Below are 20457 nucleotides of genomic sequence, written 5' to 3'. Positions count from 1 at the left end.
ATAAATTGACCACATATCCAAATTTAAAACTGATAATACTATCATATTAATATACTTTTCTTAAATAATCGTACTCAATATATGTGTATTCATATAAAATAAATATATACCAATAATATTAAGCCAATACCCCAATCTACAAACTTAAATTATCCATTCAACATGGCATGTTAAAAACATTATAACAAATGATCCTAATATATTTACATTCAACCAACAATGTCTAACCTCAAGGTTTTATCAATAAATGATAATACATACTCACACCATTCTTTACGGACTTCATCAAGTTCTTTTACCGTGGAGCTTTCTTTTCCTCTCCCACTAAAAAAATTCAGAAGTAAATATTAATAAACAAGAACATAATTTAGCTTTTTATTTTTTTGAAGATATAATGACTTTATGAAATTTATACTAACTTTGAATGGTGTGATCATAAAATCATATAAAACTATGTGATCATAAAATCATATAAAACTATGTGATCATAAAATTATATAAAACTATCTCTTGCATAAAACGAAGGATATAATATCCACATTCAGTATATCTGAGTTGACAAGGTACTTGAAAATTAAATTGAGTGGGTTTAGGAAATGTTTATCTACACAAACTCAACAAAAATGAATAAATTTTATATTTATTGATAATGACACCCATTTTTTCTTTGCATTCCTATCAAATGCAGATATTATCCTAAATTAAAAAGAAAAAAAATTACTTACTACATAAATAAAATTACTTATAAAGAAACAGAAGATATGTAATATAATAAATATAATACCTCTTTATAAAAGTTTGAATTTTGGGGTTAGGCATCGCCGTTGGTTTAGCTGAATTAAGTAAGTATGGCGTTAAGGATTTTGTATCAATTATAATAAGCACCCAATAACAACTGTAAAATAATAAGAATGATATACTCATATTAGGCATCATATCATATTTGGGTAAGATTTGAATAATTATTCGTATGAATATAACTTACTGCGCATTATACGATAGCAAATAATAATTGTATTTATAAGCTAACCTCATATAAGTAACAATATCAACAGCTGATATTTCATCCAGTTCATAAAATTATTTAACCTTATCCACTCCAATGTGAGAAAATGATGGTTTATCAAATAACTTTTTCTCAGACTCAATGGTTATACAGTTTCCTCCAGATAAATTATCAAGTGAATAATTAGATAACTCATCCATGATAGCTTGAATAAAGGTCATACTCTGAGTCCTAACATCCTGCTATAATATATAATGAAATATAAGTATTAAAATCAAATTAATAAATATAATAAACAAATTAATATTAAACTTATAAACAAAATCATACTCATGGCTAGTAACGAAGGTTGGGTTCTCTGCCTAACTTGCAACAAAAGCTTGTCCTAGGTCAATGATGCTATTCGACTGGCCTACAAGCATGCTATGCTGCATTACTGCCAACATGACCTCTAAAGCAGTGAGTCTTTATTGTTGCTCATTGAGGCATTACCTGGTCATCAAGTCATTACTGTTGTTGCTCAATGATTGATTCATATTATGCATTTTTCATTCACGAGGGTTTTGGGTTGATTACTAAAAAACTTTGATGGCAATACAAATTTATTAACCCCACTAACTCTATCAGGCCTTTCTTTAGCTCCTAATGCTAAAGACAATCGATCTTCATCATACTGGATTGCTAGTTTATTGGATTTAACTTTGACAGCATAATCAGACTAAAAAATAATAATAAGATAGGCTATAACAACAAATCTATACAAGCTAATATAGAGTCATACACAATCACAATGTCAATCATACATGATATTAAAGAAGTAGTTATACATACAATCTTTTTAGCCAATTCTTCAGTTGCTTTATCTGTAAAAGATCCATCCTTTCGTAGATGTCTTTATTTTCAGACATCCTATCTGAAAACTTTAGTGCCAGAACTCGCTAATTTCTAATAAATTACTGCAATATAAAAATTAGAATCTATGAAATGAATGTTCATAAATATTCATTTATGAGTATAAAATAAGTCTACAAATACTTACAAGCTCATACTTCATATTTGCATATCCCTTTCTCGCTGTTCGATTGTGATATATTTGTTTGATCCGAATGTTCCTTTGGTTTTCTTTGATTTTCTACAAAATAAAAAAATTACGTCAATCACATATAAAGATATTGAATATATTGCATAAAATCTTATAAACAATTTTTTTGGTAATGGGTTTGCATACTGAGAAATCGTCTGATAGCCAATCTCGAACAAAATTTTTCCAATCTTCAACACTTATTACATCTATATATGACGTAGGTGAAATAGTTAATACATCACCTTAATCAGCGAGCGGTAAAATATATTGGGTTGTCAATCTACTTTTAAAATCTCTGAATGTTTTTTCAACAAATTACAACATAATCTTTTTACAGTCAATTGGGATGTCGAACCATTCCTAAATAATTTAACACAATTAGTATGAACACATTGAATTTCAATTAAATAATCATTTAACAAATTTTACGAAATAGTTAAATAAACATACCACAATTGACTACCATATACCATCATTTAAATCATCAAGAACTCGTCATCAATTGGTGTATGTAATTAAAATGCTACTATGAATGACGGCACCAATATGAGTAGCCAACTTGGCAATTTCATCAGACACAAGCTATCCACTTTGATTGAAGTCTACATGAATTTTTATGTCACTCACTTTAATTTATTTATTTTGTCACTTTTCTTTTTTTTTGGCCTACAGATGTATCTTGTGCATGTTCAGTACAAAGAGAATTATGTTATTTAGAGTCTATAATACTTGTAATTTTGATCATAATTATATGAAATACACCAAAATGACTGTCTAACTTTAAGACTGTACGTAATAAAATACAACTAATATCATACTGCGTACAAAAAATCATTCAACAAACCAATCAACAATATGTTTAGAAACACCATTCAGGAAACCATTCAGAAATACCATTCAGCAAACCATTTAGCAAACCATTCAATAAACCAATATCATACAATACCATTCAGCAAAACAATATCATACAATACCATTCAGCAAACCACAATATTTAAAGAAAGCTACACCAAAATAGCATACATGCAATGAAAGGTGCTTGGACAACTATGGTTATGGTGAAATGAATAAAAATATATTTACATATGTAAATAGTAAGGAACTGAAAAAAAAAAAACCTCTATCGAATAATATAAATAATACAGTAAACAAAAAAAAGATATATCAGTAAATAAAGAGGTGCATGCCATTGAGTTATTAAAAGGCAGTGGCAATGATAAATATAAAGAAACCAAAAGTCAATCTAAAAGTGTTTATGGGTTTGGTTTGGTTGATTAATACAGCTTTTAATCATTTTTTGTACTAGCAGTTTGTGATTCCAATGTTCAAGACAGAGAATGAATATAAAAATTATAAGTGATGACATTTTTCTAGTAAAAAAGCTTTCAATAATCCACTTAAAATTTTACTACAAGATTATTGAAGGCATTTTTTACTAAAATACACATTTAATAATCCCAAAAAAAATTTCAAAAGAAATTATTGAAGGTGTTTTTCCTAAACAAATTGCCTTTAATAATTTTGTACAAAAATTATTGAAGGCATACGATGCAAAAAGCACCTTCAATAAATTTCTCTTAAAAATTGGAATGAATTATTGAAGGTATTTTTAGTAGAAAATCGCCTTCACTGATATTCTTTGATAAAAATGGAGAGAATTATTGAAAGTGTATTATGCAAAAAATGTCTTCAATAAATTTTTTAAAAAAATTATAGCAAATTAGTAAAGGTATTTTTTTGGATAAAATACCTTCAATAATCCCCTTAAAATTATTGAAGGCATTTTCTAGTAAAAGATGCCTTTAATAATCCTAAACAATTTTTAAAAGAAAATTATTGAAAGCGTTTTCTCTCAAAAAAATACTTTTAATAATTTTGTATAAAAACTATTAAAGGCGTATGATGCAAAAAATATCTTAAATAATTTTCTCTTAAAAATTAGAGTGAATTATTGAATGCATATTATGTAGAAAATGCTTTTAATAAATTTTTAAAAAAATTAAAACAAATTAGTAAAGGCATTTTTTTGGACAAAAATGCCTTCAATAATTTTCTTAAAATTATTGAAGGTATTTTTTTTTGTAAAAGATGCCTTTAATAATCTCAAACAATTTTTAAAAAGAAATTATTAAAGGCGTATGATGTAAAAACTCCTTCAATAATTTTTTCTTAAAAATTGAAGTGAATTATTGAAGGCATATTATACAGAAAATGACTTCAATAAATTTGTTCAAAAAATTAGAGCGAATTAGTGAAGGTATTTTTCTATAATAAACGCCTTCCATAAAACCCTTAAAATTTTACTAGTAGAATATTGAAAGCATTTTCTAGTAAAAGACGCCTTTAATAATCTCAAATAATTTTTAAAAGAAAATTATTCAAGGCGTTTGATGCAAAAAAAAATGCCTTCAATAGTTTGTTCTTAAAAATTGAAGTCAATTATTGAAGGCATTTTTCGTAGAAAATCGCCTTCATTGATATTCACCTGATAAAAATGAAGGAAATTATTAAAGGCGTATTATGCAAAAAATGCTTTCAAAAAATTCTTTTAAAAAATTAGAACGAATTAATGAAGGTATTTTTCTGGAATAAACACCTTTCATAACCCCCTTAAAATTTTAGTAATAGAATATTAAAGGCGTTTCCTACTAAAAGACGCATTTAATAATCTCAAATAATTTTTAAAAAAAAATTATTGAAGGTATTTTTTTTCAAATTTCACCGTTAATAATTTTGTACAAAAATTATTAAAGGCATATAATGCATAAAACTCTTTTAATAAATTTCTCTTAAAAATTGGAGTGAATTATTGAAAACGTTTTTAGTAGAAAATCACCTTTACTGATATTCACTGATAAAAATGGAATGAATTATTGAAGGCATATTATGCCAAAAATACCTTCAATAAATACCTTCAAAAAATTAGAAGCAATTAGTAAATACTTTTTTCTGGCATAAATGCCTTTAATAATCCCCTTAAAATTTTGCTACGAGGTTATTGAAGGCGTCTATAATATACCTAAACAATATTTAAGAGAAAATTATTAAAGGCATTTTTCCTAGTAAATGCCTTCAATAATCTAGTCCAATAAAATTGTCCCCAAACTTAGCGCAACCAATCACCAACTTAAAGCTTCATATTCATTATTCTATTATTTCTCTTTTCAGACCAACTACAATTTACTTTCTCTTTCCTTCAGCTTTTAGTATTCGAGCTTTGTCGTTTAGAACCCCATTTTAACTATTCATTAGTTATTTACTTTAGCTTTTACTTCATTCTACTATTCCTTCAACTTTTGCAATTCGCGATATTTTTTTTGGTTTAAAAATTTTCTCCAAAACACACATTCATCAAATACCCATTTGAAACCCATCATCCACTTCCCTTTCCCTTTCATTTTTTTCATTTTTGGGGTTTCTTCTAAACATGTTTTACCTTATTTCAACCCTAATTACAAATACTCTAAGACAATATCTGAGTTAGCAGTAGAGTTTTAAATGCTTTATATTAGGTAACTGAGAAAATACTTTACAATAAGGAGTTTTGGTCTTCTGTAAGTACTGGTCTTGTTATTATTTTTTGTTTAAAATATAACAAACTTAAGTATTTTGTTCATTTTCATATAAATTATTTATATAAATTTGGTCTAATAATGTAGCAAATACTAAATGGATAATAGTTAGATACAAAAATCAAAATTAAGTCAAGAGTATAAAGATGGAGTTGATAATTTTCTTAATTTTGCATTTGAGAATACAAGTGAAGATAATATGATATTATGCCTATGTGTGAAATGTGTTAATATCGATTGGCAAATGTGTGAAGTTGTTTTTGAATATTTAATTTGTATTGGATTTGCCTCAGGATATATTAATTGGTATTTTTATAGAAAATCTATACCATCAAGGTCTTTCACTAGAGTTTTTTCAAATTCAAAGGCTTTCCAATAGCAACATGATCATTTTATAGCAGATGAATTAAAGGCATGTTGCGATATGCTTTTAACATTCATAACCAATATTTTCATAATCCATCTTCCCAAAATAATGGATTTAATCTGTTCAATGTTGAAATGAATGAATTTAGTGAATATGGATAGGTGTAGGTGGCCAATAACCTAGAAGAGAAGCATCAAAGTTTTATAAGTCGCTTGAGGATATGAATAAAGAACTTTATGAGAGATCGAAAAATTCAAGGTTATCTTTCTATGCTCATCTTTTTCACTTGAAATGCTTATCTGGATGGACGAGAAACCTCTAACTTTATTATTAAAGTTTATGAAAAAAATGTTTCCTCTTGCAAAACTCTCTGAATTTTATAAGGAATCAAAAAAGATGATCAAAGATTTGGGTCTCAGATATGAGAAAATTCATAGTTGTCCAAATGATTGCATGTTGTATTGGGGTGAAAAAAAAATAAAAAATCTTGTCATTTGTGTGGTATTTCTCGTTGGTAGACAAAAATTTGATGAAAAATTGAATGAGGATAATGATGAGGTCTATGTCAAAAAGAAGTCTATTAAGGTTTTACGTTATTTTTCATTAATATCAAGACTTCAATGACTCTTTATGTCTTCCAAAACTACAGATTCAATGAGGTGGCATCATGAGAAACAAATGGATGATGGATCATTAAGGCATCCTACAAATTCTTTGGCATGAAAATTATTTCATTCTAGGTTTTTAGACTTTGTATTTGATCCTCAAAATATTATGCTTGGACTAGCACTGGATTTAACTCATTCAAAATGCTTAGTACTTCTCATAGTATTTGGCCAGTTGTATTGATTTCTTATAATTTGTCATCATGGATTGCTATGAAGCAATAGTCATTTATCTTGTCTATGATAATTTTCAGAGAAAAAGATCTAGGTACTGATATAGACATCTACTTACAATCTTTTATTAAAAAGTTAAAGCAATTACAGAAAAGAGTTAAGACCTATGATGCATAAAAAAAAAAAACTTTAATATACATGCTGCTTTATTATGGACTATCAATAATTTTTTTGCTTATATAAATTTATCTGGTTGGAGTACAAAAGGTCGTTATGCTTATCCATATTATGCTGGACAAACATGTTCGAAGTAGTTACCTAATGGTAAGAAGTTCTGTTATATGGGACATCATCGATGGTTAGATGATAATCATTGATTTAGATTTCAAAAATATTTCTTTGATAAAACTGAAGAGGTGAGGAGATCGCCTTTACCAATTAGTGGGTCTAATATCTTGTCAAAGTTAAACTATATCAATTTCACTTATAAAAAAATGACTTTATGAAGGCAAAAAGTGAAAGACACCTTTGAAGGTGTCTGGCCTTATATTACTCAAGTTAGTGATATTGATACTTAAGTTGATAATCTTGATGTTCAAAGTGATGAAGAAGACGACAAAGAAGATGACCCCAATAAATCTGAGTTGTGAAAAAAAAATATCTTTTTTGAGTTGCCTTATTAGAAATGTAATTTATTAGGTCATAATCTTGATTTGATGCACATAGAAAAAAATGTTAGCTAAAATTTTATCAGGACAATTCTCAATATGAATAGAAGATCAAATATGACTTAAAGAGTCAGCTTGACCTAGTTGATATGAGGATTTGCCTTAACTTACATTCGAAGTTGCTTCATAATGGTAAATATCGATTGCCTCCTGCCTGTTTTGAGATTTCTAAAGCTAAGAAAGATGTGTTTTGTAAGGTTTTGAAAAATGTCAAAGTTTTGGATGGCTATGCATCAAATATATCAAGATGTATAGCGAAAACTTTTTTCATTGAAGTCACATGATTATCACATTTTGATACAAGACTTACTTCACATTGCTTTATGTTTATCAATGTCAAAGCAAGTCATTTCTGTGGTAATTGAATTGAGTAACATATTTAAATCTCTATGTGAGAAATGTCTGAGTGTGGAAGAGCTTGACAAACTTGAAGATTGAGCGATGATTACTTTATGCCATTTAGAGAAGATTTTTCCTCTAAACTTATTCACTATTATGATGCATTGGTTATCTACCTTCCATATGAAATAAAAATCAATGAGCCAATTTATTATCGATGGATGTATCCTATCAAAAGGTATTATTTGTTAATAGATTGATTAGGTTGTTATTGTTGATCATACCACTCTAGTTAAAAAGATATATGACTAATGTTTTATGCAACAGGTTTTTGAGGATGTTAAAGTCTTATTGTCGCAACAAATGCTATCCAAAAGGTTCTATTGCTGAAGGATATTTCGCAGAATAGTGTATGATATTTTGTTCTTGTTATTTGAAAGATATCGAAATGAGATTTAATAGATTATCGAGCAATGTTGGTATGCAGCATGCTGACTTTACCTACAATTATCTTTTTAAAATTTTGGACAAACAATAGGCAAAGCTGAAATGGTAGAGTTAGATGATAAATCTTGGGCACAAGCACATTAATATGTTTTTTTCCATCATGACTCAATTGAATCATTTCGCATATAAGTTTTTTTGCAAGAAAATTATTCATTCCATTAAGCATAATTTATTGTATTTTTTTATTATTAATACTTTATCATGATATTTTGTAGTGAGTATAGAAATGATTTAAGAGCTCCTGCACATTATCGACAATCAAACCCTCAAGAGCTTAATAAGTTTTTCATTAAAAACTTTCATGAATGGTTAGGAGCAACTGTAAATAATGTCATACTTCTCATTATGAGAAATCTACTTAAAATGCTTATGGTATAGCTAACATTAATAACATATATATATATATATATATTCCACCTTTATAGGTTTGGAGTGGAAAACTTGTTAGTGAAGAGGTGAAGTATCTCTCACAAGGTCCGAATAGGATTGTGAAACAATACAAAGGTTTCATTATCAATGAATTTAGATTTCACACTAAATCCCATAAGAGATTTAGAAGTACACAAAATTCAAGAGTTGTTGTTACTTCATTAACTACTAGTTATACTAATGTTAGGGATACAAACCCATTAGAGAAAAATGTTGACTATTATGACATGATTAATGACATCATTGGGTAGGACTATTATGGAAAGTGGAAAGGTGTCTTATTTCAGTGTGATTGGGCTGATGTGAATAGTACGATGGGTATTAAGAAAAATCAATTTGGATTTACACTTGTGAATTTTTTTCAATTAATTCACATAGGACAATAGCTCATCAATAAACCTTATATTTTTCATCTCAAGTCAAACAAATTTTTTATTCTGAAGATCCCAAAAAATTAGGTTAGTTTGTTGTTCTTCGAAACACACCTAGAGACTTATTTGATATGGGGTCAGATACCAAAATGATGTTGAACATAGAACTGAATGTTATCTTTTTGTTGAACAAAACTTGGATGAAAATATCTCCAATACCTCTACTGAGTGGGTCTGTGAAGATATTAATGAAGACATTTATGAACCATGATGGATCATCTATATTTTGTAATTCAAGTGTTTAAAACATAATATAGTAAATGCTTGTATGTAATTAATATCGTATTTGCTATTGTATATTTATTGTATTGTAAATCATATATTATCTTTTAATTTAATTAAATTGATATGTTCTTTATATATCATAGGTTATGATTTCTTAACTTCTCAATGTCTTTATATATGTTTTAAACTAATGTCTTTTATATATTCATTTTTATGATATAGGTAAGCTACAATGCGAATGAGTAGATTGAAAAGAATACATATCAGAGATATTAGTTCAAAACTGTCTGTAGCACTTATTGATATTGGCTATGGATTGAATTCTTTGGAGGAGAATGAATGTACTATCGGTTCTAACTCAGTTACTTTTAACCGTTCAACTGCTATTGGATCTGGCAATATGAGAGGTCTAGGTTTAGATAATATCCCATCAATTAATTCTATTTTAAATTTAAATGCAAGTATCATATACCCCATTTTTAGAATTCGATTATAATGATTAAAGTATTGGCATTTTACAAATTGATTTTTTATTTTTTGCAATTGATAATAATCGGACAACTTTGAAGGAATTGTTTGCATGACCTTTGAACGAGCGTATTGTAGTGTCTACAAACTCCTATAGGCAACCAATGGTGAAGAGGCTCAACTGTTGGCTGGATTTCTAGGCATATTTGCCCGTAATGGAATGAAATTGCCTATTCATTATGAAACATGGCATAAAGTTTCAGCAAAAGTTAAGGCTGATGCTTTAAACTTTATTGAGGTATTAGTATAATTAATTACATATAAAAATATAATTATTTTATATTTGGTTTACTTATTCAAACTTTTCTTATTATATTATTACAGTCAAGATTTGTACTTGAAATACCAACTTCATTTGTGCTTAAGTCATTGGGAATGAAATAGAAAAACTATAAGCATAATTTGAAGAATAAGTATTTCGATTGAAATACTACTGTAAAGGCCACAATGAAAAATCTATCATGTAATGTGATAAAGTCACAATATGAACAATTAGTTAGATTTTGGTTCTTAAGAAAAGGAGAGATATTAATTTATAACTTTGTATAGTAAAATGAAATAATGAAAGTGTTTTATGGTTTAAGTTGGTATTATTTGTGTTTCTATCATATACGAAATTATTTTTTATGACAGAAAAGAGAATAGATTGGGATTGATAACAAAAAGCAACAGAAATATAGCCACACAAGTGGATCAAAAAGTTTTATAAGAAAGTAAAAAGAAATAGTAAGTTTATGATTTTAAACTTATTCCAATGAATGAACTTTTTGTACCGTTAAAAGGTAAAAATGCAAATTAACAATTATTGTTTTGTTTTAATAGTTTTGATAGTTTCAATACATGATATTAAACTTATTGAAAGTATTGAACTTAGTTGCCACGGTTGATATGTATAAAAAAGTTATTGTTTACGTTTATTTAAGTAAAAATATAAATTTATTGTTATTGTTCTATTTTAACAGTTTGGATAGCTTCAATACTTGATATTAAACTTGTCCGATTGATTGAACTTAGTTTTTACAGTTGATATGTATGAAAAAGTTATCTTTTATGTCTATTTGAGACTATTTTTGGCTTTAAAAGGTAAAATTACAAATTAAACTTTTGGATGACTTTTAACAGTTTGGATGACTTCAATCCATGATATTAAACTTGTCCAAATAATTGAATTTGGTTTCCATGATCGATATGTGTGAAAAGTCAAAATACTTATATTGTTTACGTAATATATGTAATATATAATACATACCAACTACAACTTATTCATGCTTTTATTTTTTATGTAATACAATTGTTTTTATATATTTTAAATAGTAATTAAATATATTTGAACTCAATTGATCAGGTTAGACTTTGAATAAGAGATTTCAAAAGTTAACTGACTCGATTCATGGATAGATTTATTCAAAACCAATCAATCATGTTAAAAAGTGATTTGTTAGATTAATTTTCTTATTTGGTAATAAAAAATTTAGGAACAAACAAGTTACTTCTATCTTAAATTAGAATCAACGCAAAATCGAAATGGATGTACATATCTTTTACTTGTTTTATTGAAGAATTTACATTTTGAATAACATTTATGATGATCGCTAATATTGAACCCAAGATCATTTCTATTACGGTAAATAAATTATCATATTATAATTAAACTGACTTCACGTTATAAAAGCTAAAACTACTTATTCTAATGAATTTTATAATGGAAAGCTTGTCTATAGGTGGATTTTGTGTTTGGTATGACTTTTAAAATTAGCATAATAATGTAATCAGTGAGTTGATATTATTATTAAATTGATTTTATCACTCATAATTTGAAATTATTTTATTTAGTTAATTACAATTAATTCATAAAGAATTAAATATCATTATATTTTTTATTACTAAAAATTAAATATTATTTATTTAAAAATATGAAAATAATCATGTATATTATAATAATTACACAAGTTAATGATTTTAATATTGTTTAAAGATAATAATTTATAAAATATAGTAATATTTTGTTTACTTTATAGTAAAATTTAATTAAATTAATAAATATATTTATTTATTAGGTAAACTAATTTTTATAATAAAATTTATGTAAAAAAATTTGAATTAAAAATGAAACTAATATATTAAAATCATATATAATAAAAAAATTCTAAAAAAATCATAATAAAAAAAACAAAAAGATTATATTACATATAAAACATTAAAAAAGTAAAAAAAAAAAATAAACATTATTTTTTACCTTATTACAATAAAGATTAGTTTGAAAATATAAAAGTTTATAATATAAAATAATTATAATTTTAAAAGAAAGTAAGTTTTAAATTTATAAACTAAATGGATAACATTGATTATTATTAATTTTACATATCACTTCATTTCAATAACAAAAATTTTTCACATTTTTGGATAGTAATTAAATTACCTTTTAAGATAGTGATTTAATAACTCTTGATTATCTTAAATATTGTCACAAAAGAATAAGATAATCAAATATTTATCAAACACAATGATTTAATCACTATATATAGATCATTATGATTTTTGCAATGATCACTTCATATCAAATATTATCTTAAAAAATAAATTTATGAGTGGAACATGCCACTTACAAATGTAGTTTGTTAGTGTATAATCTTTAAGTTGTCAATGAAGCATATATATATATATATATATTTTCGCTTCTTGTAATTATTAACATTATAAATTGTAATTCAGTAACAATGTAAAATTTATTAATTAGCAATTAATTAAATATAAATTTATCATTTCATATATTGTTGATGAAGTTTTTAAACTTCGACAGAGTTAAAAGAATGTCATGTACCTTTTGTTTATTATTTTAATTCTTAATTTTTTAAAAATATATTTTAATGAGATATGTGAAAATTCTCTGACTTCGTTGGTGGATTTATTTGATAATTTTTCGAAATATAAACTTTTTAAAGTTAACTTTGGGTTTCTAGTATAAAAGAAATTAAAAATGATGCAGATTAATTTGTTTAAAAAAATCCTCATCCATCTTAAAAGGTACAGCCATAAAAAAAATTTTAATATGTTAATTGGAGACACATAAACAAATGTTAAGTTCAAACTTCTAAGGTTAAAAAAGGAAAATACCACCCATTTCCTGAAAAAGAAAACCGTAAAGAAAGGAGAAATTATCAATTTGGGGTTTAACTTAGCTCCAGTGGTCAAGCCGAAGTCCAGGCACCCCTGTGGGCTTTGTAGCCCAGTTAAAATGACCCATTTCAGAATATCAATGGTGAATATGATCCTTCCACGTCATCATTAAGATGGGGCCCGACGTAAATCTACAGTTAAGATGCATTTGCATGACTGCATCGATGTGGAGAATGATCATAATAGTCAAAAGTTCCTAAATTTGCTGATTGCCACACCAAGTACGGTAAAGAAAACGTCAAGAGCATTTAAATTATGAGATGCAATAGAAAATCAACACAAAAGTGATTAAGCTCAGCCTTTCATCTCAATAATGTCGGCTTAGTTGCACCTAATCCAGATTTATCTTTTAAGATGGGGCGAATGCTGTAGACTATAGAAATAGAATACATCTTTTTTGTTTTTTTGGATTTTTGGAATATGTGTGTGATGAATGCAAGATACCATTAGACACTGTTAGGCCAAGTTAAAGTTGTCTTTCATGGTTTGGGTGTGCTTGGTGAAATTGAATGAATGAAAGTAAAAGCAACTAAAGTTTTCTTCACCATAATTCAAATTGTGGTGGTGGTGATGGACAAAATGGTGTTTAATGTGGATGGTTCTGCAATAACCAGGATGCTTTAGAGCATAGACCTGTCTTTATACTCCGGTTCAGTGATAATTGAGAAATCAGCAGTGCTCTCTCTCACTTTTGTACATATAGAAAAAGATAAATACTGGGGATAGTACAGTACTGAAAGATCATATCAATAGAGTCAGACACGAATCCATAGAAAACATTTTAGAAAAAGCATTTGCTGTTTGCCAGTTGTTGCTTTCATTGATGATAAATCTGAGTAATCTTTTGAAAGTCCCTGGCCTGGGCACTTTCATTGAGGGAAAATTTTCTCCCCAAGCTCATAGAAAATTAGCCTGCAGCACAGCCTACTGACCAGACTATCAGCTAAAGAGCTGGAAAGGTACATTGAGTGGTGCAATCAAGATTTCCATATTTCGAGCTTTGCTTCCCTGGCTCAGTTTCATAGCTATCACCTCAAAGTTTAAAATTTAGATATAACATTGAATAATGGCATCGCCTTGTAAGATATTTGCATGCTGATGGGGTAGGAGCTGGTGCTTTTTCACCATTAGAAGAAAATAGAAAACTTAAAAGGCAATAAGATGGTGATGCTGTCTGGTAGGATTTACTACTCTCTATTAAATGTGCACATCACCACTAAATTTCTTAATTGGCATCTCGGCAGATTGTCCAGATGGACTATCAAGATTTGATCAAGGCCTGTGATCCCCACCAACCAACCGGTGAAAAGTTGACCGCAGGTAGCAATTTTTAAGTGAAGAGGTGAAAAATATCTTCAGATTATTTTAATAATCATTTAAATTTTTAATATTTTAATTAAACTTTTAATTTTTATTTAATTAATCTCTTAATTAGATAAAATTTAATAATGTGAAAAAATTAAACCGAGCAATCATTAAATTATAATCAATTAAATTTTTAAAAAATTTTAAAATAAAAAAATAAAATAAAAGTATTTAATTTTTACATATATTAATCTACCAATATAACATACTTTTATTTATTTTATATTCAAATAAAAATTAAATTAAATGTAAATAAAATTAAAAAGTTTGGTTGTAATAAAAATAAAATTTTAGATGATTTTTTAATTATCGTTAAAAGGTTTTTATACCTTTAGTCTAATGTTTAAACCAACTCATTTAAGATTGCTGCAATCCTGAATGTCTCAGACATTGATGCTTTTCTTTACAGAAATGGGACTCTGCCATCGGATTTTCCTACCCTTAATAGGAATGAAACTATCAGAGGTAAAAAGGCACTGCAGTCTAGGCAAACCTAAGATTTCTACTGATTAAGAGCTCTCTTATAGACCCAAAACAGGCAGCTGTTCTCCGGGGCTAATGCTCCACCTCAAAGAGTACTATATAAGTAGATTGATTTGAGGGAAGGAGAGAGAAGTTTTCTTGTGCGGAGAAGCAAGATTGCAAGCAGAGGTATAATAGATCGAATTTAAGTTAATATAATATTAAATTTAAATTTAAATTCGATTTAAAAAATTAAAAATTAAAATTTAATTAAATTTTATTTTATTATTCAAATTTGATTTGAAATAAAAATTAAATTATTTGAGTTTGTTTGATTAATATATAAAAGTAAATTTAATTTTTATATTTAATAAAATTTTAATTATTTATATTTAAATTTGAATTCAAAATATTTTATTAATTAAAATAATAAAAATATATTTAAATATAAAATTTTAATTAAATTTATGAATTATTTAAATTTAATATAAAAATATTTAAATTTAATTTAATCATGAATTAAATTATTTAAATTTAAATTTAATTCAATAATAATTAAATTAAATTTAAATTTTATTTAAATTTAATTTAAATAATTTATAAATAATAATGTATCATTTATAAGCAAAAGAAGTTAGAAGGGAAAAGAAAGAGAAACAAACGAATCTAAAGGCTTTCTTCAGGTTGAGTTGTCAAATGAGCAGTGGAAATTACTGGCGCTTTTAACCATCTGACAAGAAACCGGAATCACTTGCTTGTGAAGCAATATCTCCATGCCAATGCAAGGCAAGGAGACGTAGAAAAAAATCCAAGAAATATTATAGTTTTGGGCTTGTTCTTTCACTTTGGGAAATGGGATTTCTGGTTGCCAGGCTTTTCCAGCCACCTTATATTCCAACAGTTCAGCTCCCTTGATCTCTCACTTTGCCATCATAATTAGTCAATCAACATCAACCTTTGAGGTTTTGAAGAAATGGAGGGAAGGTTGTTTTGTTTTCTGTTATCTCTTCAAATAGTGAGATGGAGTTCTGCAACAAGCAGGCCTTTAGCACCAAATGATGGTTTTGGTGTTCATCAATCAGGTTAGCTAAAGCTACTTGCCTGCCTTAGCCTTCTTATCTATCACCACCAAAAGTGTGCACTCTTTTCTTTCAATGATTATGTCTTTTTTTTTTCTTTTATACTTGAGGCTATCAAGAAAGTGAATTAAGTTAGTGCAACAAACCATACGACTGTTGGGACAATCATGTCTATTAAGTTACTTTAATTAGTTTCACTTTTGACAATATTAATCCTTCTGCAACAAAAAAAGTCCCTTTGTTTTCCATTTGCTATCTTCAACAGTCTCTTACCTTTGACACCATTATTTGGCTTGGCACTTGACCTTCTAGACGACACCTTGACTCTTCCCTACTTGGTCATTTTGTTTGTTGTGTGATGAGTTCAATAGCATCCAAACTAGATGTAATAATCCACCTTAATTTTGATCAATCACAGGCCTGACTCTACAGTCTTTAAAAGTTTCCTTGTGCCCAAGTTCGAGCCCAAAAGAAATCTCTTTGCAGACTTTTAAAAGCAAGGAAGGAACGGCTGCCATAAATAAAGAAGCACATGCTGAAGGAGAGAGCAAACTGGGTATCGGGTCAAGTCCTCCAAGCTGTGAACACAAATGCTATGGCTGCATCCCATGTGAAGCCATTCAAGGGCCTACCATAAGCAAGCACAGCAATGTGGATCTGCAGTACGCCAATTATGAGCCTGAGAGTTGGAAATGCAAGTGTGGTCCTTCCTTTTACACCCCATGAACTAAACCACAGTTGCGTTGATATAAGCTGCTCATTGCTCAGAGTTCACCATATTTTCTCTTTCAGTTTGATTCAGAAAATTTTGTAGCCATTGAATTTAAAGTTTGAACATAAAGCTAGTTTAAGCAAGTATGTCTGGTTACCATCAAGAAATCACCAGCAAAGATCACACGAAATTTACACATAATTAGAATTCTCTAGCTTAATGGAAAGGCAAATTAAATTGGACTACTGCATTTGTCAAGTAACAAAATCCAATAGATACATGACAGTCTGTCAGATAAGGCAGCCAAAGCTGCACAAGAAAGGTTCAATGCAATGGAGCTTTGATATTCTTCGGGAATCCATCTCTTGAGCTCCTCATGAGCATAGAACCTTAGAACAATGTACGGGAGGATTCCTCCAAGTGTTGGACCTGACCTTTAGATTTTAATGATTATTGATTGAAGCTGTCAAGATGCTCTATTCAATATTTTCATTTTTGTGAGAAGAGAAGCCTTGCATACCTATACCTTGATAGAAACTGCGCATTCCACCTTTATAGACTGTCCTGAAGGCATCTTTAATCCCTTGATGTGCAGGATGACCCGAATGGATACATCTTAGACTATCACTGCCACTTTGACTCCGATCCACCACCTTATGATGGGAAAAAAGTCAACTTGAAATGGACAGTGAGGTAGCTCATTTGAAAAAAAAAAAGAAGAAATTAACAGATAAGTAGCGGAGAAATCACATAGTTTACCTGCAAAAGTATCTTGATTCGCGCTACTGGTACATCCGTCGTTTTTGAGAAGGTGCTAGATCGCTCCAGCGATAATTAACACCATGCAAAAATTAAAAAGGCAAAGAATGAACAATTTGAACTTGTTCATTTTCATAAGAGTCATCCTCATTTGAAGAACCAATATCAGAACTTCCATTCTCCATCAAGAATTGGACAGAAAGTGTTAAAGAAAAGTTATGTAACCAGTTACAACCATAGTACAATTTGGTAAGTTTCATGTCACATTAAGACAAATATAAATAACCAGAAACATGTTGGAATGATTGTGAACATGGAATAAAAGTCGTATGATTAAAATGAAATGGATGATTTTTTTTTTTTAAAGTGTATAATGTTGTCAGTTGTGTGAATTAAAATTTTTAAGTTGAATGGTTCTTTTATCTCTTCTCCTTTCTTTTAGCTAAACATTTTGACCAAAATTTAAGATATTGTTCGAAAAAAATCACATCAAACTCTCCATCGACTATTTTAGTCATTCAAACTGTTTTTTTTTTTGGTAAAATTTTTTTTATCAAAGTCCCTAAATCTCCCCTCACCTTAACCAAAAGAAAACACCGAAAGCCCAAATAACTGCAATCTTCTCTTCATTCAAACATGTCTGGCATCTTTTCCTCTAGGGTAAGTCTCTCTTTCTTAGTTCTTACCCACAATTCAGTTTCTTCATTCATGCTTTATGTTTTCCTTTTTTGGTTTGGTTGTGTTTTTCTCATTGATCTGCATATTATAATTGTTACATTAAATATATCTGTGGATATTAACAGTAAATAGTTTGCACAATGTGATTCATGTACTGGTACTTTAAGTGGATCTCAAAATGTTGGGTTCAATTTTAAGTAAATTGAATAGCGAATTGGGAAATGATGCTTTAATTTTTAACAATCCAACTTTTGTTTATTTTTTGGTTTAATGTGATTTAGCCCCCGAAATATATCACTTTTCACAATTTGATATCTATAAAAAAATTTACGATTAGATACTAAAACTTTGTTTTCATCAAACATTTTACCCCACACACTAATTCTATTAACAATAAGCAAATGGGGTCAAAAAATAACCTATAATATCATACACGTGGCACATTTTATTAGTCAGTATTTATTACATCAGCATTTTAATTGATGGTGCAAAATATTTTATGAAAATAAAGTTCAAATACTTAATTGTGGATTTTTTTTATAGGTATAAAATCGTTAAAAATAGCATAATTCAATGACTAAATTATATATTAACCCTTATTTGTTTTACTTGTAGGATTCCTGCCCTGCAGTTAAGAACATTCTTATTCTAGACTCTGAAGGGAAACGTGTAGCAGTCAAGTATTACTCAGATGAATGGCCAACAAATAGTGCCAAGTTAGCTTTTGAAAAATCCATCTTTGCAAAGACACAGAAATCAAATGCTCGTACAGAAGGTCATCTGCATGAGTTTTTGTTAATCTTTAATCATAATCTCTTCTTCAACCCTTTCATTTTTAATCATAGGCTTGCATTGTTGATATGTTCTGTGACATATGCAGCTGAGATCACAATGTTTGATAGCAACATTGTGATCTATAAGTTTGTCCAGGACCTCCACTTCTTTATAACTGGGGGTGATGACGAAAATGAACTCATACTTGCCGGTGTGCTCCAGGGACTATTTGATGCAATTTCTCTTCTTTTGAGGTTTTCTTTAGCTAATAACTTGAACAATCATTTTGTAATTTTGATTTGCAATGCCTGATTTCTTCTTCTTTATCAATCAATTTCTTGTTTCTTCGTTGTAGGAACACTGTTGATAAAAAGGAAACACTTGAGAACTTAGATCTCATCCTCCTATGCATTGATGAAATTGTTGATCAAGGGTATGCAAATATATTACTTAAGATATCATCCAATACCAATGCCCTTCATTGAACAGCTGATAGGCAGAATTTATTTAATTTGCATAAAATGTAGAATTCATTTTTTTTTTTTTTTTGTTGGGGGGCCAGGATGATACTTGAAACAGATGCAAATGTTCTAGCAGGAAAGGTGGCAATCCAGAGCATGGATGTTTCAGCACCATTGTCTGAACAGGTAACATTATTCTAATCTTTCTTTTTTGTGTTTTAAGTGAGACCAAAAAAAAAAAAAAGTGTCAAGTGAAGAGCTGTCAGCTGTCAGAGATTTGCCAAAACAAACTTATCAAAATCCTTAAAATATTTTTTTTCGTTATAAAGAAAGTTGCGGCCTAAACACGAAAGAAAAGATGGCGATTTTGAATCTGTGACTAAACCGAGTTAAGGCCTGGTTCAAAATCCTTAAAATTTTTTATACAAACATCAGATTCCTAACACCAATATCAGTATTCTCTCTTTATGCACATATTACATCCCATTACCACCCGCAATATTACTGATTCTATTTCTGATAATATTGCAGACCATAACTCAAGCATTGGCTACAGCTCGTGAACACTTGACAAGAACCCTTCTAAAATGATTCCCGAACCTTGATTTAAATCCCATTTTGTCAGTTCTTCAATATGTAATTCCTTTTTGTTCTTTTCTGAGCTTTGATACATGACTACTTCAATGTGTTATGGCCTCTGTTTCTATCCAACCAATCAAAAATAAATGAAACAGATAGCAATTCTGTCTATTTTTGCTCAATTATTTTTGGTTTGGGCAGTGCCAAATCTTTCAGAAATCTTATCTATTCCACCTGCTATGATCATTTCAAATCTTTTCTTGCCTATAATTGAAGCTAACAAAGCCAAATTAGAGAAAAAGTTGATAGCTATAAACCCTGAAAGAAACTCAAAACCCAACCATGTCGGTCCTCTT

At 28.6% G+C, this 20457-nt stretch overlaps 1 protein-coding gene across 1 annotated transcript; it reads left to right on the top strand.

The window, feature by feature from the left end:
- The first annotated feature begins 15864 nt into the window (after nt 1-15864).
- LOC111281043 (coatomer subunit zeta-3-like) lies at nt 15865-20113 on the top strand. The gene is made up of 7 exons (XM_089757105.1): nt 15865-16141; nt 16557-16748; nt 18903-19062; nt 19168-19315; nt 19417-19494; nt 19624-19708; nt 20054-20113. The coding sequence occupies exons 2-7, from the start codon at nt 16671-16673 to the stop codon at nt 20111-20113; spliced, it is 609 nt and encodes a 202-aa protein (XP_089613231.1). The 5' UTR covers nt 15865-16141; nt 16557-16670.
- The last annotated feature ends 344 nt before the right edge of the window (nt 20114-20457 follow it).

The sequence above is a fragment of the Durio zibethinus genome, chromosome 28 (genome assembly GCF_047325235.1).
Source record: "Durio zibethinus cultivar Kanyao isolate XHJ-2024 chromosome 28, ASM4732523v1, whole genome shotgun sequence".
Taxonomy (NCBI): Eukaryota; Viridiplantae; Streptophyta; class Magnoliopsida; order Malvales; family Malvaceae; genus Durio; species Durio zibethinus.
This window is presented reverse-complemented; position numbering and strand designations above follow the sequence as displayed.

What these genes read in the sequence shown, in the direction of transcription:
- LOC111281043 (XM_089757105.1), top strand. Translation starts at nt 16,671, where the DNA reads ATGCTGAAGGAGAGAGCAAACTGGGTATCGGGTCAAGTCCTCCAAGCT. An exon ending in ATCAAATGCTCGTACAGAAG is followed by an intron (nt 19,063 to 19,167) that starts GTCATCTGCATG and finishes TGACATATGCAG; the next exon opens with CTGAGATCACAATGTTTGAT. An exon ending in GCAATTTCTCTTCTTTTGAG is followed by an intron (nt 19,316 to 19,416) that starts GTTTTCTTTAGC and finishes TCTTCGTTGTAG; the next exon opens with GAACACTGTTGATAAAAAGG.